This window comes from Oncorhynchus masou, unplaced genomic scaffold, assembly GCF_036934945.1.
Source record: "Oncorhynchus masou masou isolate Uvic2021 unplaced genomic scaffold, UVic_Omas_1.1 unplaced_scaffold_976, whole genome shotgun sequence".
In the NCBI taxonomy this organism is placed as follows: Eukaryota; Metazoa; Chordata; class Actinopteri; order Salmoniformes; family Salmonidae; genus Oncorhynchus; species Oncorhynchus masou.
This window is the reverse complement of record NW_027016271.1, coordinates 56136-82903: the sequence shown is the minus strand read 5'-3', so window position 1 is coordinate 82903 and position 26768 is coordinate 56136. Positions and strand designations below refer to the sequence as shown.

The window sequence follows — 26768 nt, the reverse complement described above, 5'->3', positions numbered from 1 at the left end:
AATCCCACCTGCCTCTATAAACGCATTCTCTGCCAATATAAATCCCACCTGCCTCTATAAACACGTTCTCTGCCAATATAAATCCCACCTGCCTCTATAAACGCATTCTCTGCCAATATAAATCCCACTTGCCTCTATAAACACGTTCTCTGCCAAATGCAGCATCTGCCAAATCTTCCAAAAGAGCAAGATGATTTGATTTCCCATTATCTCAGTGTTTTATAGTGTTTACACAATGACTTCTTTTTAACACATCAAATCAAAATCAAATGTATTTATAAAGCCCTTCTCACATCAGCCGATGTCACAAAGTGCTGTACCGACACCCAGCCTAAAACCCCAAACAGCAAGCAATGCAGGTGTAGAAGCACGGCATGGTCATGCTACTATAGTAATAAATTACTGTACTTTATATAGATTATTATTGTAACTCATGTACTGATGTGATCAAATGATGATATAGCCTGTCAATATATGTTACATGAATTCACAATAGAATTAAAATAAAACATTTATTGAATTATTACTCTCACAATTTCACACATTTTCAACATATAGTTTCCCCATTCGACGCTTGACAAGTAGTTCCCTTATTCCACCACTATGCCTATGCATGGTCATGGCTGTACGCAAATGTACGCACACTCAAGTAAATGTTCATATTGGTAAGTCTCACACATTGCGTAGAAATGATCCCATGCATGGTTTACGCACTGATATGTGCCTGATTGATAAATGAGGGCCTAGGTGTGATGAATTTAGGAAATCACTAAACTATTCAATTACTCCGTGTGGTGCCGAGTTGGGACAAAATCCTACAGTACCTGCACCTCTCCAGAAACCGGGTTGTCTCCTCCTGGTCAACAGGGTTATGGTTAGGTCTGGTACTCTACAGGGTTATGGTTAGGTCTGCTCTACAGGGTTATGGTTAGGTCTGGTACTATACAGGGTTATGGTTAGGTCTGGTACTCTACAGGGTTATGGTTAGGTCTGGTACTCTACAGGGTTATGGTTAGGTCTGGTACTCTACAGGGTTATGGTTAGGTCTGCTCTACAGGGTTATGGTTAGGTCTGGTACTATACAGGGTTATGGTTAGGTCTGGTACTCTACAGGGTTATGGTTAGGTCTGGTACTCTACAGGGTTATAGTTAGGTCTGCTCTACAGGGTTATGGTTAGGTCTGGTACTCTACAGGGTTATAGTTAGGTCTGGTACTCTACAGGACTGTCTCCTCCTGGTCTAGTGGGTTATGGTTAGGTCTGGTACTCTACAGGGTTATGGTTAGGTCTGCTCTACAGGGTTATGGTTAGGTCTGCTCTACAGGGTTATGGTTAGGTCTGCTCTACAGGGTTATGGTTAGGTCTGGTACTCTACAGGGTTATGGTTAGGTCTGCTCTACAGGGTTATGGTTAGGTCTGGTACTATACAGGGTTATGGTTAGGTCTGGTACTCTACAGGGTTATGGTTAGGTCTGGTACTCTACAGGGTTATAGTTAGGTCTGGTACTCTACAGGACTGTCTCCTCCTGGTCTAGTGGGTTATGGTTAGGTCTGGTACTATACAGGGTTATAGTTAGGTCTGCTCTACAGGGTTATGGTTAGGTCTGGTACTCTACAGGGTTATGGTTAGGTTTGGTACTCTACAGGGATATGGTTAGGTCTGGTACTATACAGGGTTATGGTTAGATCTTGTACTCTACAGGGTTATGGTTAGGTCTGGTATTCTACAGGGTTGTCTCCTCCTGGTCTAGAGGTTTATGGTTGGGTCTGGTATTCTACATAGAGCTCTAGAGAGACAGAGAGCTTGTCATCTGGGTTTTTATTGGTTCTTTTAGGATCAGGCAGTTTATTTTCAGAGACATTTACATCATACAGTATCATTTACATTAATATAGACAACATAATTTACACCAATATAGATAATCTAACATCATTAGATATATCATGTTGCATACACACAGGGCCAATCTAAAATAGCACCAAACTCCTCCACAGAGCCCTGTTCCCTTCGTAGTGCACTACTATAGACCAGAGCCCTGTTCCCTGTCATAGTGCACTACTTTAGACCAGAGCCCTGTTCCCTGTCATAGTGCACTACTATAGACCAGAGCCCTGTTCCCTGTCATAGTGCACTACTTTAGACCAGAGCCCTGTTCCCTGTCATAGTGCACTTCTATAGACCAGAGCCCTGTTCCCTGTCATAGTGCACTACTATAGACCAGAGCCCTGTTCCCTGTCATAGTGCACTACTATAGACCAGAGCCCTGTTCCCTGTCATAGTGCACTACTATAGACCAGAGCCCTGTTCCCTGTCATAGTGCACTACTATAGACCAGAGCCCTGTTCCCTGTCATAGTCCACTACTATAGACCAGAGCCCTGTTCCCTGTCATAGTGCACTACTATAGACCAGAGCCCTGTCATAGTGCACTACTATAGACCAGAGCCCTGTTCCCTTCGTAGTCCACTACTATAGACCAGAGCCCTATTCCCTTCGTAGTGCACTACTATAGACCAGAGCCCTGTTCCCTTCGTAGTGCACTACTTTAGACCAGAGCCCTGTTCCCTGTCATAGTGCACTACTATAGACCAGAGCCCTGTTCCCTGTCATAGTGCACTACTATAGACCAGAGCCCTGTCATAGTGCACTACTATAGACCAGAGCCCTGTTCCCTGTCATAGTGCACTACTATAGACCAGAGCCCTGTTCCCTGTCATAGTCCACTACTATAGACCAGAGCCCTGTTCCCTGTCATAGTCCACTTCTATAGACCAGAGCCCTGTCATAGTGCACTACTATAGACCAGAGCCCTGTTCCCTGTCGTAGTGCACTACTTTAGACCAGAGCCCTGTTCCCTGTCATAGTGCACTACTTTAGACCAGAGCCCTGTTCCCTGTCATAGTGCACTACTATAGACCAGAGCCCTGTTCCCTGTCATAGTGCACTACTATAGACCAGAGCCCTGTTCCCTTCGTAGTCCACTACTATAGACCAGAGCCCTGTTCCCTGTCATAGTGCACTACTTTAGACCAGAGCCCTGTTCCCTGTCATAGTGCACTACTTTAGACCAGAGCCCTGTTCCCTGTCATAGTGCACTTCTATAGACCAGAGCCATGTTCCCTGTCATAGTGCACTACTATAGACCAGAGCCCTGTTCCCTGTCATAGTGCACTACTATAGACCAGAGCCCTGTTCCCTGTCATAGTGCACTACTATAGACCAGAACCCTGTTCCCTTCATAGTGCACTACTATAGACCAGAGCCCTGTCATAGTGCACTACTATAGACCAGAGCCCTGTTCCCTGTCATAGTGCACTACTATAGACCAGAGCCCTGTTCCCTTCGTAGTGCACTACTATAGACCAGAGCCCTGTTCCCTTCATAGTGCACTACTATAGACCAGAGTCCTATCGAACCCTACTCCCTTCATAGTGCACTACTTTAGACCAGAGTCCTATGGAACCCTATTCTCTTCACAGTGCACTACTTTTGAGTCCACTGATCCCACTCACACAGAACTACCTTACGCCTTGGCCTCTTTCTCCCCTCTCTCTCCAGATAAAATCCTGCGACTAGTGATGTCCGTCCAACATCCTGCCCGCTCAACTCTTCCTCCCTTCTCCACACCATCTCTGGAGACCTCCCCTTCCTCACTTCCCTCATCCCCTCCTCCCTACCATCTCTGGAGACCTCCCCTTCCTCACTTCCCTCATCAACTCATCCCCTCCTCCCTTCCATCTCTGGAGACCTCCCCTTCCTCACTTCCCTCATCCCCTCCTCCCTACCATCTCTGGAGACCTCCCCTTCCTCACTTCCCTCATCAACTCATCCCCTCCTCCCTTCTCCACACCATCTCTGGAGACCTCCCCTTCCTCACTTCCCTCATCCCCTCCTCCCTACCATCTCTGGAGACCTCCCCTTCCTCACTTCCCTCATCCCCTCCTCCCTACCATCTCTGGAGACCTCCCCTTCCTCACTTCCCTCATCAACTCTTCCCCTCCTCCCTTCTCCACACCATCTCTGGAGACCTCCCCTTCCTCACTTCCCTCATCAACTCATTCCCTCCTCCCTTCTCCACAACATCTCTGGAGACCTCCCCTTCCTCACTTCCCTCATCAACTCATCCCCTCCTCCCTTCTCCACACCATCTCTGGAGACCTCCCCTTCCTCACTTCCCCTCATCAACTCATCCCCTCCTCCCTTCCATCTCTGGAGACCTCCCCTTCCTCACTTCCCTCATCCCCTCCTTCATACCATCTCTGGAGACCTCCCCTTCCTCACTTCCCTCATCAACTCATCCCCTCCTCCCTTCTCCACAACATCTCTGGAGACCTCCCTTCCTCACTTCCCTCATCAACTCATCCCCTCCTCCCTTCTCCACACCATCTCTGGAGACCTCCCCTTCCTCACTTCCCTCATCAACTCATCCCCTCCTCCCTTCTCCACACCATCTCTGGAGACCTCCCCTTCCTCACTTCCCTCATCAACTCATCCCCTCCTCCCTTCTCCACACCATCTCTGGAGACCTCCCCTTCCTCACTTCCCTCATCCCCTCCTCCCTACCATCTCTGGAGACTTCCCCTTCCTCAGTTCACTCATCAACTCATCCCTACCATCTCTGGAGACCTCCCCTTCCTCACTTCCCTCATCCCCTCCTCCCTACCATCTCTGGAGACCTCCCCTTCCTCAGTTCACTCATCAACTCATCCCTACCATCTCTGGAGACCTCCCCTTCCTCACTTCCCTCATCCCCTCCTCCCTACCATCTCTGGAGACCTCCCCTTCCTCACTTCCCTCATCCCCTCCTCCCTACCATCTCTGGAGACCTCCCTTCCTCAGTTCACTCATCAACTCATCCCTACCATCTCTGGAGACCTCCCCTTCCTCACTTCCTCATCCCCTCCTCCCTACCATCTCTGGAGACCTCCCCTTCCTCACTTCCCTCATCCCCTCCTCCCTACCATCTCTGGAGACCTCCCCTTCCTCAGTTCACTCATCAACTCATCCCTACCATCTCTGGAGACCTCCCCTTCCTCACTTCCCTCATCCCCTCCTCCCTACCATCTCTGGAGACCTCCCCTTCCTCACTTCCCTCATCCCCTCCTCCCTACCATCTCTGGAGACCTCCCCTTCCACACTTCCCTCATCCCCTCCTCCCTACCATCTCTGGAGACCTCCCCTTCCTCAGTTCCCTCATCCCCTCATCCCTACCATCTCTGGAGACCTCCCCTTCCTCAGTTCACTCATCAACTCATCCCTACCATCTCTGGAGACCTCCCCTTCCTCAGTTCCCTCATCCCCTCCTCCCTACCATCTCTGGAGACCTCCCCTTCCTCAGTTCCCTCATCCCCTCCTCCCTACCATCTCTGGAGACCTCCCCTTCCTCACTTCCCTCATCCCCTCCTCCCTCCTCCCTACCATCTCTGGAGACCTCCCCTTCCTCAGTTCCCTCATCCCCTCCTCCCTACCATCTCTGGAGACTTCCCCTTCCTCAGTTCCCTCATCCCCTCCTCCCTACCATCTCTGGAGACCTCCCCTTCCTCAGTTCCCTCATCCCCTCCTCCCTACCATCTCTGGAGACCTCCCCTTCCTCAGTTCACTCATCCCCTCCTCCCTACCATCTCTGGAGACCTCCCCTTCCTCACTTCCCTCATCCCCTCCTCCCTACCATCTCTGGAGACTTCCCCTTCCTCAGTTCACTCATCCCCTCCTCCCTACCATCTCTGGAGACCTCCCCTTCCTCACTTCCCTCATCCCCTCCTCCCTACCATCTCTGGAGACCTCCCCTTCCTCACTTCCCTCATCCCCTCCTCCCTACCATCTCTGGAGACCTCCCCTTCCTCATCCCCTCCTCCCTACCATCTCTGGAGACCTCCCCTTCCTCAGTTCACTCATCAACTCATCCCTGACCACTGACTTCAGGATGGCCCGAGTCGCTCCTCTACTCAAGAAACCAACACTCGACCCATATACTGTATACTGTTATATTCATGTATAGATGATACTGTATGTATCCCCATGTTAACATGCTATATATTCTGTTATATTCATGTATCGATGATATACACTCTCCAGACAGTTTATTAGGTCCGCCGCCCATTTCACAAATATGGGTTAGAGACAGTGGGTTGTGTGGCTGTGTCTTGCTATATAAAGCAGGCATCGAGGCATTCAGCTACTGTTCAACTGAATGTTCGAATGGGCAAAACTATGTGCCAAGCGCGCCAAATTCAGTATCTCAGAAAACAGTTTGTTGATGAGCGAGGTCCAAGGAGAATCTGTCTGCCTGAATTTTTGCCTGTCTGTCTGCATATCTGCCTGCCTGCCCGTCTATCTATCTATCTGCCTGCCTGCCCGTCTATCTATCTATCTGCATGCCTGTCCATCTGCCTATCTGCCTGCCTGTCCGTCTGCCCGTCTGTCTGTCTGTCTGTCTGTCTGCCTGCCTGTCTGCCTGCCTGTCCGTCTGCCCGTCTGTCTGCCCGTCTGCCTGCGTGTCTGTCTGCGTGTCTGCCTGCCTGTCCGTCTGCCCGTCTGCCTGCCCGTCTGCCTGCGTGTCTGTCTGCGTGTCTGTCTGCGTGTCTGTCTGTCTGCCTGCCTGCCTGCGTGTCTGCGTGTCTGTCTGTCTGCCTGCCTGTCTCTGGGCGGTTACTACATTGAGAAAGCCAAGCCGTATAGGATGAGTTCTAATCTAAGATCACTTCTACATGTTGGTTCCCTGGACACAGATGAAGCCTTTTTTTGGATTAAGTCCAATGGACTTTAATCTATTGAGAGAGCAGTCCAGGACTGGGCCTTATCCGAGTCCGGGAAACCAGCCTCGTAAAAGTAGGATTGGGGTTCATGGGCAAGGGGTCAGGGGTTAGAGGTCAGGGATTACAGGTCAAGATAATTTACTACTTTATGTTACTATAAAAAAAATGGGAATACCCACTGACATTCTCAGATATTAACACACACACCTTCCCTCCCTACAAGTAGACAGACCAGTATATGACGTTGAAGAAGAGGAAACTGAAGGGGAACAGAGCACGTGCGTACAGGTCGATGCGTTTGGCTGCAGCGGGGATGACAGGTTTAGGGGGCGGGGCTTTCTTGTTGTTCTTGGCCTGTGATTTGCCGGTTGCCCCGGTAACCTCAATGGGCTTGCCATAGCAGTCAAAGTTAGAAAGCTCAAAGTCTCTGGGGAGAGATCCCACAATGCTGAAGTCATTAGAGCGGAGGTCTGACTTAGATGTACACACCTTCTTACAGCGGGTCTCCACCACCTACAGACACAGACACACCAGTTAGTAAAAGAGATGTGTAGGAGGTAAATGATCAGGAGAGAGAGAGTGATGGAGAGAGAGTTATAGAGAGAGCAATGTTGGGAACATCCTTTAAATTGTATTGTACATTTCCTCAGTGAAAACAATGTTCTAAGCAAATATGAAATTTTCACCAAATTACTGTAAACGACAGACCACGTATTCACCCTGCACACCCTAAATGACAAACAAACAAACAAACCAAAACAAAGGCAAAGTCTTTTCATGCTTTGTTGATTTAAAAAATATTTAAACTCAAATTTGGCATCAGGGTCTGCTATACAAATTGATGGAAAGTGGTGTTGGGGTAAAAACACAACATTATAAAACCCATGTACATAAACAAGTGTGTGGTTAAAATTGGCACACACACATTTCTTCCCACAGGGCCGTGGGGTGAGACAGGGATGCAGTTTAAGCCCCACCCTCTACAACATATTTATCAACGAATTGGCGAGGGCACTAGAACAGTCTGCAGCACCCGGCCTCACCCTATTAGAATGAATTTGAAGTCAAATGTCTAGTGTTTGCTGATGATCTGGTGCTTCTGTCAACAACCAAGGAGCGCCTACAGCAGCACATAGATTCTGACAGACCTGGTCCCTGACAGTAAATCTCAGTAAGACAAAAATAATGGTGTTCCAGTTGCCAGGACCACAAATTTGATGTATTGTTGTTTCTACCTTCTTGCCCTTTGTGCTGCTGTCTGTGCCCAATAATGTTTGTACCATGTTTTGTGCTGCTACCATGTTGTGATGCTATGTTGTTGTCTTATGTCTCTCTTTATGTAGTGTTGTGGTGTCTCTCTTGTCAGGATGTGTGTTTTGTCCTATTTTTGTTATATAATTATTATTTTTTTAAACCTAGCCCCCATCCACGCAGGAGGCCTTTTGGTCATTGTAAATAAGAATTTGTTCTTAACTGACTTGTCTAGTTAAATAAAGGTTAACAAAATAAAATACAAATTCCATCTAGGTTCTGTTGCCCACGAGCATACACAAAAAAACTATACATACTTCGATCTAAACATCAGCGTCACAAGTCATTTCCACAAACCTGTGAACGATCTGAGAGACAAGGCAAGAAGGGCATTCCAAGCCATCAAAAGAAACATACAATTTTACATACCAATTAGGATCTGGCAAAAAATATTTGAATCCGTTATAGAACCCATTGCCCTTTATGGTTGTGAGGCCTGGGGTCCGCTCACCAATCAATAATTCACAAAATATCTTCTGTGTACCACGTAAAACACTAAATAATGCATGCAGAGCAGAATTATGCCGATACCTGCAAATTATCAAAATCCTGAAAAGGGACGTTAAATTCTACAACCACCTAAAAGGAAGTGATTCCCAAACCTTCCATAACAAATACGTGACCACTGTGACTGACCCATAATGAAGGAAAGCTTTGACAATGTACAGACTCAGTGAGCATAGCCTTGCTATTGAGAAAGGTCGCCGTAGGCATATCTGGCTCTCAAGAGAAGACAGGCTGTGTGCACACAATTGTTTTTTTCTAATCTACACACACTATCCCATAATGACAAAGCAAAACCAGTTTTTTTTTTTTTTAAATGTTTGCTTATTTATAAACAAAGAAAACTGGATTATCACATTTACATATGTATTCAGACCCTTTACTCAGTACATTGTTGAAGGACTTTTGGCAGCGATTACAGCCTCAAGTCTTCTTGGGTATGACGCTACAATCTTGGCACACCTGTATTTGGAGAGTTTCTCCCATTCTTCTCTGCAGATCCTCTCAAGCTCTGTCAGGTTGGATGGGGAGCGTTGCTGCACAGCTATTTTCAGGTCTCTCCAGAGATGTTTGATCAGGTGCAAGTACAGGCTCTGGCTGGGCCACTCAAGGACATTCAGAGACTTGTCCCGAAGCTACTCCTGCGTTGTCTTGACTGTGTGCTTAGGGTCGTTGTCCTGTTGGAAGGTGAACCTTCTCCCCAGTCTGAGGTCCAGAGTGCTCTGGAGCAGGTTTTCATCAAGGTTCTCTGTACTTTGCTCCATTCATCTTTCCCTCAAACCTGACTAGTCTCCCAATCCCTGCCGCTGAAAAACATCCCCACAGAATGATGCTGCCACCACCATGCTTCACCGTAGGGATGGTACCAGGTTTCCTCCAGACATGATCCTTGGCCGTTAGGCCAATGAGTTCAATCTTGATTTCATCAGACCAGAGAATCTTGTTTCTTAATGTCTGAGATTCATTTAGTTGCCTTTTGGCAAACTCTAAGCAGGCCGTTGTGTGCCTTTTACTGAGAAGTGGCTTCCGTCTAGCCACTCTACAATAAATGCCTGATTGGTAGAGTGCTGCAGAGATTGTTATCCTTCTGGAAGGTTCTCCCATCTCCGCAGAGGAACTCAAGAGCTCTGTCAGAGTGACCATTGGGTTTTTGGTCACCTCCCTGACCAAGGCCCTTCTCCCCCGATTGCTCAGTTTGGCAGGGTGGCCAGCTCTAGGTAGAGTCTTGGTGGTTCCAAACATCTTCCATTTAATAATGATGGAGGCCACTGTGTTCTTGGGGACCTTTAATGCTGCAGAAATATTTTGGTATCCTTCCCCAGATCTGTGCTCTACGGGAGATCTCCAGACAATTCCTTCGACCTCATGGCTTGGTTTTGCTCTGACATGCACTGTCAACTGTGGGACCTTATATAGACAGGTGTGTGCCTTTTCAAATCATGTCTGTCATGACGTTACCCTCTTTGGGTACAGCGATCACCATCCCTCTCCCTCTCCACCATCCCTCTCTCTCTCTCTTCCCCCTACACCAGGCTCTGTTAGGCAGGTCATAAATTCCTGGAGGAGATTCTTCCTCATGGCCAGACAGTCTAGAGAGAGTGAGTTTTCATAGAGAGAACAAAGGAACTTCTTCCACCTCACAGAACTTGAGAACTGAACAATATTTATGTTCTGGAGAATGTATAAACAGTGGGTGAAGTAGCCAGCTACGAACTAGTCCATTTGTTACAATTCTGTGAAATTAATGAGAGACAATACAGCCACATGACCATAACCCTGTTTATACAAGAGTCTCAGTTGTGATGCTTGCATCTAATTGTTGTATAAAATGAATGAGTAAAGATGAAACCATTTGAAATTATGTAATGTGATTTTAAACTGTTTAATGAAGGAAACACCAATTCCCTTTGGAGTTTAACTAAATCATAGGCCAGACATTGATCTGGCGTCGTGGGCAGCCCCTTTCCTCTCCGAATATAACCCCTACCATGGGAATTTATCTTCAGACCATGCTTCTCTCATCACAGAGGGCTACGGTTTGAGTTGAGACCAGCTTACCTCGATAACCACGAGAGGGCTAAGGATTCAGATGATTGCTGACCATGTGGTTAAACTCTGAGACTCAAAACGACAGAATAAGAACAAATCTTTGATACCAAATTCCTAGCTGCAGACTAGTAATTAGTATCATCGAACGCGAAGTCCGACAACCGCAGAAACATCTATTCCATAGCAACATTGCTGATTGTTACTCTGAACTATCCATTCTAACCACAGCAGAGAGAGAGAGGGCGGACAAACTCTCCAACAGAAACTAACTTTTCAACAGAGATCCCAATGACACACTGAGCGTAAATATATATATATTGATTGCAATTATTCCCGAATGAGTGAGCGTTCATGTGCAAAGGATTAGCATTTCAATTGTTATAATTATCAACTTTGTAGTGTTCTTTTTTATCTCAGTCGACCCCCACTTCTCTTTTGTCCACCAAGCCGCGATACCGGTTTATCCCACTAGGGAACCAACATTCCTCTATCATTTCCTTGTATCCATATCTATTTGTTTGTTTGTGCATTTCTGTTATTATTTAGTTAATAAATTATTAAGACAATTGATGAATGGATGACTCGTAGTGAAGACTGGGTTTGTGCAGATAACCAACAATTTATGATGTTTGGAATGAGACTAACGTGAGGTAAAGAATAATTAATTCATTAGAAGACTAATTGATCAGATATTAAAATATCTGAAGAGTTTTATTAGGAAAATTATAACTTTGTAACGTGAAGATTCTCCTTGGTGCCCCGACTTCCTAGTTAATTACATCTACCTGATTAGTTAATCACGTAATAATAATTACAGAGAATTGATTTGATGAACTAAATAAGTCTTCAGTTTAATGATGCAAAAGACACGACATGTCCAATCAATTGAATTGACCACAGGTGGACTCCAATCAAGGTGTAGAAACATCTCAAGTGTATTTTCTGTTATTGAATCCATTTTAGAATGTATTTATTTTTTATTTCACCTTTATTTAACCAGGTAGGCAAGTTGAGAACAAGTTCTCATTTACAATTGCGACCTGGCCAAGATAAAGCAAAGCAGTTCGAGACATACAACGACAGTTACACATGGAGTAAAACAAACATACAGTATCAACAAGTCTATATACAATGTGAGCAAATGAGGTGAGCTAAGGGAGGTAAAGGCAAAAAAAGGCCATGGTGGCAAAGTAAATACAATATAGCAGGTAAAACACTGGAATGGTAGATTTGCAATGGAAGAATGTGCAAAGTAGAAATAAAAATAATGGGGTGCAAAGGAGCAAAATAAATAAATAAAATTAAATACAGTAGGGAAAGAGGTAGTTGTTTGGGCTAAAATATAGGTGAGCTATGTACAGGTTCAGTAATCTGTGAGCTGCTCTGACAGTTGGTGCTTAAAGCTAGTGAGGGAGATAAGTGTTTCCAGTTTCAGAGATTTTTGTAGTTCGTTCCAGTCATTGGCAGCAGAGAACTGGAAGGAGAGGCGGCCAAAGAAAGAATTGGTTTTGGGGATGACTAGAGAGATATACCTGCGGTAGCGTGTGCTACAGGTGGGAGATGCTATGGTGACCAGCGAGCTGAGATAAGGGGGGACTTTACCTATCAGGGTCTTGTAGATGACATGGAGCCAGTGGGTTTGGCGACGAGTATGAAGCGAGGGCCAGCCAACGAGAGCGTACAGGTCGCAATGGTGGGAAGTATATGGGGCTTTTGTGACAAAACGGATTGCACTGTGATAGACTGCATCCAATTTGTTGAGTAGGGTATTGGAGGCTATTTTGTAAATGACATCGCCAAAGTCGAGGATTGGTAGGATGGTCAGTTTTACAAGGGTATGTTTGGCAGCATGAGTGAAGGATGCTTTGTTGCGAAATATGAAGCCAATTCTAGATTTAACTTTGGATTGGAGATGTTTGATATGGGTCTGGAAGGAGAGTTTACAGTCTAACCAGACACCTAAGTATTTGTAGTTGTCCACGTATTCTAAGTCAGAGCAGTCCAGAGTAGTGATGTTGGACAGGCGGACAGGTGCGGGTAGCGATCGGTTGAAGAGCATGCATTTAGTTTTACTTGTATTTAAGAGCAATTGGAGGCCACGGAAGGAGTGTTGTATGGCATTAAAGCTTGTTTGGAGGTTAGTTAACACAGTGTCCAAAGAAGGGCCCGAAGTATACAGAATGGTGTCGTCTGCGTAGAGGTGGATCAGAGACTCACCAGCAGCAAGAGCGACCTCATTGATGTATACAGAGAAGAGAGTCGGTCCAAGAATTTAACCCTGTGGCACCCCCATAGAGACTGCCAGAGGTCCGGACAGCAGACCCTCCGATTTGACACACTGAACTCTATCAGAGAAGTAGTTGGTGAACCAGGCGAGGCAATCATTTGAGAAACCAAGGCTGTCGAGTCTGCCGATGAGGATGTGGTGATTGACAGAGTTGAAAGCCTTGGCCAGATCAATGAACACGGCTGCACAGTAATGTTTCTTATCGATGGTGGTTAAGATATCGTTTAGGACCTTGAGTGTGGCTGAGGTGCACCCATGACCAGCTCTGAAACCAGATTGCATAGCAGAGAAGGAATGGTGAGATTCGAAATGGTCGGTATTCTGTTTGTTGACTTGGCTTTCGAAGACCTTAGAAAGGCATGGTAGGATAGATATAGGTCTGTAGCAGTTTGGGTCAAGAGTGTCCCCCCCTTTGAAGAGGGGGATGACCGCAGCTGCTTTCCAATATTTGGGAATCTCAGACGACACAAAAGAGAGGTTGAACAGGCTAGTAATAGGGGTGGCAACAATTTCGGCAGATAATTTTAGAAAGAAAGGGTCCAGATTGTCTAGCCCGGCTGATTTGTAGGGGTCCAGATTTTGCAGCTCTTTCAGAACATCAGCTGAACGGATTTGGGAGAAGGAGAAATGGGGAAGGCTTGGGCGAGTTGCTGTGGGGGGTGCAGTGCTGTTGACCGGGGTAGGAGTAGCCAGGTGGAAAGCATGGCCAGCCGTAGAAAAATGCTTATTGAAATTCTCAATTATGGTGGATTTATCAGTGGTGACAGTGTTTCCTATCTTCAGTGCAGTGGGCAGCTGGGAGGAGGTGTTCTTATTCTCCATGGACTTTACAGTGTCCCAGAACCTTTTTGAGTTAGTGTTGCAGGAAGCAAATTTCTGCTTGAAAAAGCTAGCCTTGGCTTTTCTAACTGCCTGTTTATAATGGTTTCTAGCTTCCCTGAACAGCTGCATATCACGGGGGCTGTTCGATGCTAATGCAAAATGCCATAGGATGTTTTTGTGTTGGTTAAGGGCAGTCAGGTCTGGGGAGAACCAAGGGCTATATCTGTTCCTGGTTCTAAATTTCTTGAATGGGGCATGTTTATTTAAGATGGTTAGGAAGGCATTTAAAAAAATATCCAGGCATCCTCTACTGACGGGATGAGATCAATATCCTTCCAGGATACCACGGCCAGGTCGATTAGAAAGGCCTGCTCGCTGAAGTGTTTCAGGGAGCATTTGATAGTGATGGAGGTCGTTTGACCGCTGACCCATTACGGATGCAGGCAATGAGGCAGTGATTGCTGAGATCTTGGTTGAAGACAGCAGAGGTGTATTTAGAGGGCAAGTTGGTTAGGATGATATCTATGAGGGTGCCCGTGTTTAAGGCTTTGGGGAGGTACCTGGTAGGTTCATTGATAATTTGTGAGAGATTGAGGGCATCAAGTTTAGATTGTAGGATGGGGTGTTAACAAAAACAGAATAACAAAATGTGGAAAAAGGTCTGAATACTTTCTGGAGGCCCTGTGTTTCCCTCAGATTACACAGATACACAAAGAATTAGAAAACAAATGTCATTTATTAAACCCCCATATCTATTGGGTGAAATACCACAGTGTGCCATCACAGCAGAAAGAGTTGCCAAAAGGAAAGAGAAACCAGTGAAGAACAAAACCTTGTAAATACAACCCGAATGGTGCAGTGGTCTATGAGACTGCATTTCAGTGCAAGAGGTGTCACTGCAGTACCTGGTTCAAATCCAGGCTGCATCACGTCAGTCGTGATTGGTTGATTGATTCTACAGGGCGGCGCACAGTTGTCTGGGGTAGGCTGTCAATGTAAATATGGATCTGTTCTTAACTGACTTGCTTGTCTAGTTAAATAAATGTTTATTTATTTTCCCTTTTGTTACAACACTGTATATAGACATAATATAACATTTGAAATCTCTCTATTATTTTGGAACTTTTGAGTGTAATATTTACTGTTAACTTTTTATTGTTTGTTTATCCACTTGCTTTGTCAACACACACGGTGGTGTTATGAAGTCAGGGCTCTGAGCTGCCTAACGATGCTCTACTGCAATTACAGTATACCCATCTCATCTCTAGATCCACACACACACACACACACACACACGGTAGAGTAGTCTTGCCTGCAGAGTGCTAACGTGATGAATGGGCGTTCCTCCGGTCCCATTGACAGTGTTAGTTTTAGAAGGAGTCTTCTTCCCCTCTTTCTCTCTCAGAGCCTTCTCTTTAGACGCCATCTTAGACTTCTCCTCCTCTATACGCCTAGGACTGTTTAACATGACCTGAGGGAGGGAGGAGAGAGGGAGGAGAGGGGGTAGAGAGGCAGAGAGGCAGGGGGTAGAGAGGAGAGAGGCAGGGGGAGAGAGGGAGTGAGGGAAGAGAGAGGCAGGGGGAAGAGAGGGAGGGGGGAGAGAGAGAGGCAGGGGGGAGAGAGAGAGGCAGGGAGGGAGGAGAGAGAGAGAGATGCAGGGGGGAGAGAGAGAGAGATGCAGGGGGGTAGAGAGGGAGGGAGGGGGGAGAGATGGAGGGAGGGAGCGAGAGAGAAGAGAGGCAGGGAGGGAGCGAGAGAGAAGAGAGGCAAGGAGGGAGCGAGAGAGAAGAGAGGCAGGGAGGGAGCGAGAGAGAAGAGAGGCAGGGAGGGAGCGAGAGAGAAGAGAGGCAGGGAGGGAGCGAGAGAGAAGAGAGGCAGGGAGGGAGCGAGAGAGAAGAGAGGCAGGGAGGGAGCGAGAGAGAAGAGAGGCAGGGAGGGAGCGAGAGAGAAGAGAGGCAGGGAGGGAGCGAGGGAGAAGAGAGGCAGGGAGGGAGGGAGAAGAGAGGCAGGGAGGGAGGGAGGGAGTAGAGAATGAGTAGAGAGGGAGTAGAGAGGGAGAAGAGAGGCAGGGAGGGAGGGAGAAGAGAGGCAGGGAGGGAGGGAGGGAGTAGAGAATGAGTAGAGAGGGAGTAGAGAGGGAGTAGAAAGGCAGGGGAGAGAGGGAGGGTTGGGGGTAGAGAGGCAGGGAGAGAGAGAGAGAGAGAGACAAGAGCAAGCGAGTGACCGAGAGAGAGAGTGAGAGAGAGAGACAGACAGACAGACAGACAGACAGACAAACAGGGAGAGTTTTTGTTATTTCATTGAATTGTGAACGCTGTCTGTGTAAACACTGTCTGAGTGTCTGACCTGCACCACTGCATACTCCACCAGTGAAGCGAAGCCGAACAGCAGACATGCGATGAGCCAGATGTCTATCGCCTTCACATAGGAGACTTTAGGAAGCGCTGACGCCAGAGACATGGACTCACTGGACAGGGACAGGACAGACAGGATACCTAGAGAGACAGACAGAGACACAGACATTAGAAACAGACAGAGACATTAGAGACACAGACAGACAGACAGAGACACAGACAGACAGAGACATTAGAGACACAGACCGACAGACAGGCAGACAGGCAGACAGGCAGACAGGCAGACAGACACAGAAAGCAACATTAGAGACAGACAGATCTATTGATGTCATGGTATGATGATGTCATGATATCATACTGTGATGAGGTCATGATCGTCTCCCAGACTGACCTGCTGACAGCCCTCTGGATGAATGGACGGATGGACAGATGGACAGGGACGGATGGATGGATAGACTAGGCCTACAAATAGACATGGGGGAGGGACAACCAGATGAGAAGATAACCTGGTCCAGAAGAAACCTCTTCCACGGTAGGGTTAAAGGTTACAGATCATACCCAGAGGAACCCTGACATCAGGGTTGATCCAGAAGGGTTAAAGGTTACAGATCATACCCAGAGGAACCCTGACATCAGGGTCGATCCAGAAGGGTTAAAGGTTACAGATCATACCCAGAGGAACCCTGACATCAGGGTCGATCCAGAAGGGTTAAAGATCATACCCAGAGGAACCCTGGCAGCGCTGGCGTCAGGGTTGATCCAGAAGGACAGCCAGGAGAGAACCACGATGAGAAGAGTGGGGGCGTAGACTCCCATCATATAGAAGCCCACCTGTCTCCTTAATGTAAAGATCACCTCCACACAAGTGTAGTAACCTACACACACACACACACACACACACACACACACACACACACACACACACACACACACAGTTATGGATCTTCATAAGAAGTGTACAGCTTTAAACAGGTTTTTTACAATCACTTTGATGTAATTTTTCAAAACTATGGACACGTTTTCCAATTGCTTGGATACAATAGACAAAGCTACGATCATTTGTTCATTGAACTAAAATCACCTGTTCAAAATGACACAATTTAACATCAAAGTATTACCATTTCAAAATGTAATTCACACATTACATCTGAAATGACTGTTTATTCATGTCATTACAATGATCTAACTATCAACTGATACAACTGCTCAACATGATAAGTAACTGTTGTGTTACTCTTAGTTTTACAGTAAGCCAGGTGAGGAACACTGCAGTGATGTTTTACAGTAAGCCAGGTGAGGAACACTGCAGTGATGTTTTACAGTAAGCCAGGTGAGGAACACTGCAGTGATGTTTTACAGTAAGCCAGGTGAGGAACACTGCAGTGATGTTTTACAGTAAGCCAGGTGAGGAACACTGCAGTGATGTTTTACAGTAAGCCAGGTGAGGAACACTGCAGTGATGTTTTACAGTAAGCCAGGTGAGGAACACTGCAGTTGTTAACTGTTTTTTCTTTTTTGTAGCTAATTATTTTTGCTTTGATTCAAAGAAACCCATGTTGTGATTTTATTGTATTTCATCAATAAATGTCACATTTTGTTCAATGATTCCACTGTGTCTGTAGTATTCTCTCTACTAGTCCTTTTACAGTGACGTATTTACGTTTAGTACCATAATGAAAACATCACATATTTTGTACTACATTATTTAATGATTGAACGAACAACGACACAGTGAAACTATTGGTATCTTGTGTGTGGATGATCTAAATTAATGTTCCTATGGTATTTCATGATCAATACGTTATTTGAACCGATGATTCTGCAAGTCACCTGTGTGTGTGTGTGGTACCTGTTCCTTGGTAGAATTTGGTGCAGTTTCCGTACTGTATCTCTTGCTGTTTAATGTCAAACTGAGGAAGAGCGATTTCATCCATCTGGACTGGGTCTGTCATCCACATGAAGACCAGATCACTGGTGGTGTAGCCAACTATAACAACATACAATAATAATATAATGATATATATATACTATAACATCAAACAATAATATTGAATACAGCTCAGCGTTCAACCACATAGTGCCCTTAAAGCTCATCAATAAGCTAAGGACCCCGGGACTAAACACAGTCCTCTGCAACTAGATCCTGGACTTCCTGACGGGCCGCCCCCAGGTGGTAAGGGTAGGTAACACATCCGCCACGCTGATCCTCAACACAGGGCCCCTCAGGGGTGCATGCTCATGTACTCCCTGTTCACTTATGACTGCACGGCCAGGCCCGACTCCAACACCATCATTAAGTTTACAGATGACACAGCAGTGGTAGGCCTGATCACCGACAACGATGAGACAGCCTATAGGGAGGAGGTCAGAGACCTGGTCGTGTGGTGCCAGGACAACAACCTCTCCCCGAACGTGATCAAGACAAAGGAGACGATTGTGGACTACAGGATAAAGAGGTCTGCCTACGGCGGCCTTTCTCAATAGCAAGGCTATGCTCACTGAGTCTGTACATAGTCAAAGCTTTCCTTAATTTTGGGCCGTCACAGTGGTCAGGTATTCTGCCGCTGTGTACTCTCTGTATAGGGCCAAATAGCATTCTAGTTTGCTCTGTTTTTTTGTAAATTCTTTCCAATGTGTCAAGTAATAATCTTTTTGTTTTCTCATGATTTGGTTGGGTCTAATTGTGCTGTTGTCCTGGGGCTCTGTAGGGTGTGTTTGTGAACAGAGCCCCAGGACCAGCTTGCTTAGGGGACTCTTCTCCAGGTTCATCTCTCTGTAGGTGATGGCTTTGTTATGTTATCTATGCATCGTCAACTTAATAAATCTACCCAAATGTACATATTACCTTAACTAACCGCACATGGACTCTGTACCGGTACCCCTTGTATATAGTGTCCACATTGACTCTCTACCGGTACCCCTTGTATATAGTCTCCACATTGACTCTGTACCGGTACCCCCTGTAGTACCCCCTGTATATAGTGTCCACATTGACTCTGTACCGGTACCCCCTGTATATAGTCTCCACATTGACTCTGTACCGGTACCCCTTGTATATAGTCTCCACATTGACTCTGTACCGGTACCCCCTGTATATAGTGTCCACATTGACTCTGTACCGGTACCCCCTGTATATAGTGTCCACATTGACTCTGTACCGGTACCCCCTGTATATAGTGTCCACATTGACTCTGTACCGGTACCCCCTGTATATAGTGTCCACATTGACTCTGTATACCCCTGTATATAGTCTCCACATTGACTCTGTACCGGTACCCCCTGTATATAGTGTCCACATTGACTCTGTACCGGTACCCCCTGTATATAGTGTCCACATTGACTCTGTACCGGTACCCCTTGTATATAGTGTCCACATTGACTCTGTACCGGTACCCCCTGTGGTACCCCCTGTAGTACCCCCTGTAGTACCCCCTGTATATAGTGTCCACATTGACTCTGTACCGGTACCCCCTGTGGTACCCCCTGTAGTACCCCCTGTAGTACCCCCTGTATATAGTGTCCACATTGACTCTGTACCGGTACCCCTTGTATATAGTGTCCACATTGACTCTGTACCGGTACCCCTTGTATATAGCCTCCACATTGACTCTGTACCGGTACCCCCTGTGGTACCCCCTGTAGTACCCCCTGTAGTACCCCCTGTATATAGTGTCCACATTGACTCTGTACCGGTACCCCCTGTATATAGTGTCCACATTGACTCTGTACCGGTACCCCTTGTATATAGCCTCCACATTGACTCTGTACCGGTACCCCCTGTATATAGTGTCCACATTGACTCTGTACCGGTACCCCCTGTATATAGTCTCCACATTGACTCTGTACCGGTACCCCTTGTATATAGTCTCCACATTGACTCTGTACCGGTACCCCCTGTATATAGTCTCCACATTGACTCTGTACCGGTACCCCTTGTATATAGTCTCCACATTGACTCTGTACCGGTACCCCCTGTATATAGCCTCCACATTGACTCTGTACCGGTACCCCCTGTATATAGCCTCCACATTGACTCTGTACCGGTACCCCCTGTATATAGTGTCCACATTGACTCTGTACCGGTACCCCCTGTATATAGTGTCCACATTGACTCTGTACCGGTACCCCCTGTATATAGTGTCCACATTGACTCTGTACCGGTACCCCCTGTATATAGTCTCCACATTGACTCTGTACCGGTACCCCCTGTATATAGTGTCCACATTGACTCTGTACCGGTACCCCCTGTATATAGTGTCCACATTGACTCTGTACCGGTACCCCTTGTATATAGCCTCCACATTGACTCTGTACCGGTACCCCTGTGGTACCCCTGTAGTACCCCCCTGTAGTACCCCCTGTATATAGTGTCCACATTGACTCTGTACCGGTACCCCTTGTATATAGTGTCCACATTGACTCTGTACCGGTACCCCTTGTATATAGCCTCCACATTGACTCTGTACCGGTACCCCCTGTGGTACCCCCAGTAGTACCCCCTGTAGTACCCCCTGTATATAGTGTCCACATTGACTCTGTACCGGTACCCCTGTATATAGTGTCCACATTGACTCTGTACCTGTACCCCTTGTATATAGCCTCCACATTGACTCTGTACCGGTACCCCCTGTATATAGTGTCCACATTGACTCTGTACCGGTACCCCTTGTATATAGTCTCCACATTGACTCTGTACCGGTACCCCTTGTATATAGTCTCCACATTGACTCTGTACCGGTACCCCCTGTATATAGCCTCCACATTGACTCTGTACCGGTACCCCCTGTATATAGTGTCCACATTGACTCTGTACCGGTACCCCTTGTATATAGTGTCCACATTGACTCTGTACCGGTACCCCCTGTATATAGTGTCCACATTGACTCTGTAACGGTACCCCTTGTATATAGTCTCCACATTGACTCTGTACCGGTACCCCCTGTATATAGCCTCCACATTGACTCTGTACCGGTACCCCCTGTATATAGTCTCCACATTGACTCTGTACCGGTACCCCTTGTATATAGCCTCCACATTGACTCTGTACCGGTACCCCCTGTATATAGCCTCCACATTGACTCTGTACCGGTACCCCCTTGTATATAGTGTCCACATTGACTCTGTACCGGTACCCCCTGTATATAGTCTCCACATTGACTCTGTACCGGTACCCCTTGTATATAGCCTCCACATTGACTCTGTACCGGTACCCCCTGTATATAGCCTCCACATTGACTCTGTATCGGTACCCCCTGTAGTACCCCCTGTAGTACCCCCTGTATATAGTGTCCACATTGACTCTGTACCGGTACCCCCTTGTATATAGTGTCCACATTGACTCTGTACCGGTACCCCCTGTATATAGTGTCCACATTGACTCTGTACCGGTACCCCCTGTATATAGCCTCCACATTGACTCTGTACCGGTACCCCCTGTATATAGCCTCCACATTGACTCTGTACCGGTACCCCCTGTATATAGTCTCCACATTGACTCTGTATCGGTACCCCCTGTAGTACCCCCTGTAGTACCCCCTGTATATAGTGTCCACATTGACTCTGTACCGGTACCCCCTTGTATATAGTGTCCACATTGACTCTGTACCGGTACCCCCTTGTATATAGTGTCCACATTGACTCTGTACCGGTACCCCCTGTATATAGCCTCCACATTGACTCTGTACCGGTACCCCCTGTATATAGCCTCCACATTGACTCTGTACCGGTACCCCCTGTATATAGCCTCCACATTGACTCTGTACCGGTACCCCCTGTATATAGCCTCCACATTGACTCTGTACCGGTACCCCCTGTATATAGTGTCCACATTGACTCTGTACCGGTACCCCCTTGTATATAGTGTCCACATTGACTCTGTACCGGTACCCCCTGTATATAGCCTCCACATTGACTCTGTACCGGTACCCCCTGTATATAGCCTCCACATTGACTCTGTACCGGTACCCCCTGTATATAGCCTCCACATTGACTCTGTACCGGTACCCCCTGTATATAGTGTCCACATTGACTCTGTACCGGTACCCCTGTATATAGCCTCCACATTGACTCTGTACCGGTACCCCCTGTATATAGCCTCCACATTGACTCTGTACCGGTACCCCTGTATATAGCCTCCACATTGACTCTGTACCGGTACCCCCTGTATATAGTGTCCACATTGACTCTGTACCGGTACCCCCTGTATATAGCCTCCACATTGACTCTGTACCGGTACCCCCTGTATATAGCCTCCACATTGACTCTGTACCGGTACCCCCTGTATATAGCCTCCACATTGACTCTGTACCGGTACCCCTGTATATAGCCTCCACATTGACTCTGTACCGGTACCCCTGTATATAGTGTCCACATTGACTCTGTACCGGTACCCCCTGTATATAGTGTCCACATTGACTCTGTACCGGTACCCCTGTATATAGCCTCCACATTGACTCTGTACCGGTACCCCTGTATATAGCCTCCACATTGACTCTGTACCGGTACCCCCTGTATATAGCCTCCACATTGACTCTGTACCGGTACCCCTGTATATAGTGTCCACATTGACTCTGTACCGGTACCCCCTGTATATAGCCTCCACATTGACTCTGTACCGGTACCCCTGTATATAGCCTCCACATTGACTCTGTACCGGTACCCCCTGTATATAGCCTCCACATTGACTCTGTACCGGTACCCCCTGTATATAGTGTCCACATTGACTCTGTACCGGTACCCCCTGTATATAGCCTCCACATTGACTCTGTACCGGTACCCCCTGTATATAGCCTCCACATTGACTCTGTACCGGTACCCCCTGTATATAGCCTCCACATTGACTCTGTACCGGTACCCCCTGTATATAGCCTCCACATTGACTCTGTACCGGTACCCCTGTATATAGTGTCCACATTGACTCTGTACCGGTACCCCCTGTATATAGTGTCCACATTGACTCTGTATATAGTCTTGAAATTGTTATTATACTGCTGCTCTTTAAATTACGTGTTACTTTCATTTCAGATTCTTATCCGTGTTTTTTAAAACTGCATTGTTGGATACAGGCTCGTAAGTGAGCATTAGGTTTACACCTATTGTATTCGGTGCATGTGCACCCATCATTTCGCTCTCTCGAATCATGGGCCCCGTGTTCTGGGATGTAGATGTGGACATTTGCCAGGCCCTGGAGAGGGAACCTGCACTTGCTACCTGTCCCCCTGAGCGCACCTACGTTCCCATGGGGATAAAGGATTGGCTACTGACCTGGGCACAGCTGTCGTCACTGGACAGACATCCAGGTATGATTCAATCCATCTCTGCAAAGTAATGGTAGCCCATCTTGGCACAGGATGTCACTCGCTAAGTCAACTCCTGTTCCGTATGTACCCAAACCAAATCTCCCAGCACGCTCCAGCAGGTAAACTCCTTTCCCTTCCCATACCTCAGTATCCCTGGTCTCATCTGTCCATTGATTTTACACTGATCTCTGATTTCACCACCATTTTGGTGGTTGTGGACAGATTCTCTAAATCCTGCCGTTTTATCCCTCTCTCTGGTCTCCCTACCGCTCTTCACGTTGCTGAGGCACTGTTCCAGCAGGTCTTCCGGCACTATGGCCTTCCAGAGGACCGTCTCCCCCCTTCATGGGTATGGGAAGCCTTCATGGAGAGGGTGGAGGTGGAAAGGATGAATCAGGAGCTGGGGAAGTTCCTGAGGAGTCACTGACAGGACCTGCAGGGGGATTGGGCCCGATTCCTTCCCTGGCTGGGGTACGCCCGGAATTCTTTGCGTCACTCTTCCACCGGGCTGACTCTGTTATGTGTTATCAGCCCTGGCCCCATGGACACCGACCAAATCTCTTGCGGTGAACGAGTGGTTCAGGCACTCGTTCATTACTCTGGATCCTGATCTCTCCGTTGACGTACATATCAAGAATATTTCAAGTTTCCATTTTTTGTAACATTGCAAAAGTCTGAGACGTTTTGTCCAATAATGATGCAGAAAAATGAATCCATGCTTTTGTTACTTCTAGGTTACTGCAATGCTCTGCTACCTGGATAAAGCATTAAATAAACTTCAGTTAGTGCTAAATATGGCTGCTTGGATCTTGACAAGATCATATTACTCCAGTGCCTCTACACTGACCTCCTGTTAAGGCAAGGGCTGATTTCAAGGTTTTACTGCTAACCTACAAAGCATTACATGGGCTTGCTCTTACCCATCTCTCTGATTTGGTCCTGCTGTACATACATACACGTACGCTACGGTCACAAGACGTAGGCCTCCTAATTGTCCCTAGAATTTCTAAGCAAACAGCTGGAGGCAGGGCTTTCTCCTATAGAGCTCAATTTTCATGGAATGGTCTGCCGATCCATGTGAGAGGCGCAGACTCGGTCTCAACCTTTAAGTCTTTACTGTAGACTCATCTCTTCAGTGGGTCATATGAGTGCAGTCTGGGCCAGGGGTGCGAAGGTGAACAGCAATGCACTGGAAGGACGAACTGCCCTTGCTGTTTCTGCGTGGTCGGCTCCCCTTTCTCCACTGGGATTCTCTACCTCTGACCCTATTACAGGGGCTGAGTCACTGGCTTACTCCTCCATGCCGTCCCTAGGAGGGGTGCGTCACATTGTGTCAGGCTTTGATGTGCTCGACTTGAGTGGGTTGAGTCACTGATGTGATCTTCCTATCCAGTCTTGCCCCCCCCTCGGGCTCGTGAGGTGGAAGAGATCTCCGTGGGCTATTCTCAGTAGTACGTTGGTGATCTGTTGGTAAAGTGGGTGGGGTTATAAACTGCCTGGTTGGCCGGGGTTTATTGTCAGACGGGCCACAGCCTCCAGAATCTATGCTGCAATAGTCTATGTGCTTGGCGGCTAGGGTCTGTGGGACACGGTCTTATCTGGTGTCCTGTGTGAATTTATGTTTGCTCCCTCTAATTCTCTCTATGCCCCTTCCTGACCCAGAAGACCTGAGTCCAAGTACCATGCCTCAGGAACACCTGGCCTGATGAGTCCTGTCTGTCTTCAGTCCACCTAGTTGTGCTGCTGCTTCAGTTTCGACTGTTCTGAACTGTTTACCAGACGAGCTGGTCTTCCGCCCACTGAGGCAGTCAGGAACCAATACACAGAGTCAGTTAGGCGGCTAGGCAAAGGCTAGCTTTTCAAACAGAAATTTGCATCTTGTAACTCTAAATTTTAGGGACACTGTAAAGTCCATGGAGAACAAGAGCACCTCCTCCCAGCTGCCCACTGCACTGAGGCTAGGCGGCACGGTCACCACCGATAAATCCGATAATCTGAAATTTCAATAAGTATTTCTCTACGGCTAGCCATGCTTTCCACCTGGCTACCCCAACCCCAGCCAACAGCTCCGCACCCCCCGTAGCTACTTGCCCGAGCCTCCCCAGCTTCTCCTTCTCCCAAATCCAGATAGCAAATGTTCTGAAAGAGCTGCAAAACCTGTACCCGTACAAATCAGCTGGGCTAGACAATCTGGACCCTCTCTTTCTAAAATTATCTGCAACCCCTATTACCAGTCTGTCAACCTCTCTGTCATACCATCCGAAATCCCTAAAGATTGGAAAGCTGCCGTGGTCATCCCCCTCTTCAAAGGGGGTGATACTCTAGACACAAACTGTTATAGACCTATATCCATCCTGCCCTGCCTTTCTAAAGTCTTTGAAAGCCAGGTTAAAAAACAGATCACTGACCATTTCGAATCCCACCGTATCTTCTCCGCTGTGCAATCCGGTTTCCGAGCTGGTCATGGGTGCAACTCAGCCACACTCAAGGTACTAAACAATATCATAACCACCATTGATAAAAGACAGTACTGTGAAGCCGTCTTCATCAACCTGGCCAAGGCAATCACCGTATTCTTATCGGCAGACTCAATAGCCTTGGCTTCTCAAATGACAGCCTCGCCTGGTTCACCTACTACTTTGCAGACAGAGTTCAGTGTGTCAAATCGGAGGGCCTGTTGTCCAGACCTCTGGCAGCCTCTATGGGGGTACCACAGGGTTCAATTATCTGGCCGACTCTTTTCTCTGTATATATCAACGATATGGCTCTTGCTGCGGGTGATTCCCTGATCCACCTCTACGCAGATGACACCATTCTGTATACATCTGGCCTTTCTTTGGACACTGTTAACTAACCTCCAAACGAGCTTTAATGCCATACAACACTCCTTCCGTGGCCTCCAACTGCTCTTAAATGCTAGTAAAACCAAATGAATGCTTTTCAACCGTTCGCTGCCCTCACCCACCCGCCCGACTAGCATCACTACTCTAGACGGTTCTGACCTACAATACATGGACAACTACAAATACCTAGGTGTCTGGCTAGACTGTAAACTCTCCTTCCATATCAAACATCTCAAATCCAAAATCAAATCTAGAGTCAGCTATCTATTTCGCAACAAAGCCTCCTTCACTCATGCCAAACTTACCCTAGTAGAACTGACTATCCTACCGATCCTCGACTTCGGCGATGTCATCTATAATATAGCTTCCAATACTCTACTCAGCAAATCGGATGTTGCCTATCACAGTGCCATCTGTTTTGTTACCAAAGGGCCTTATACCACCCACCCCTGTGACCTGTATGCTCTTGTCGGCTGGCCCTCGCTACATATTCGTCACCAGACCCACTGGCTCCAGGTCATCTATAAGTCTACATTTACATTACAT

At 47.1% G+C, this 26768-nt stretch overlaps 1 protein-coding gene across 1 annotated transcript in view; it reads right to left on the bottom strand.

Moving 5' to 3' along the window:
* Positions 1 to 5696: 5696 nt before the first annotated feature.
* LOC135538519 (glycine receptor subunit beta-like) overlaps positions 5697 to 26768 on the bottom strand; it is a 42122-nt gene continuing 21050 nt past the window's right edge. Inside the window, exons 4-8 of the mRNA XM_064964409.1 lie at positions 17931 to 18068; positions 16804 to 16956; positions 16074 to 16222; positions 15040 to 15198; positions 5697 to 7267 (exon numbers count right to left, since the gene is read on the bottom strand). Coding sequence (XP_064820481.1) covers positions 6971 to 7267; positions 15040 to 15198; positions 16074 to 16222; positions 16804 to 16956; positions 17931 to 18068 — 896 coding nt within the window. The 3' untranslated portion in view covers positions 5697 to 6970. The remainder of the gene's footprint in view (positions 7268 to 15039; positions 15199 to 16073; positions 16223 to 16803; positions 16957 to 17930; positions 18069 to 26768) is intronic.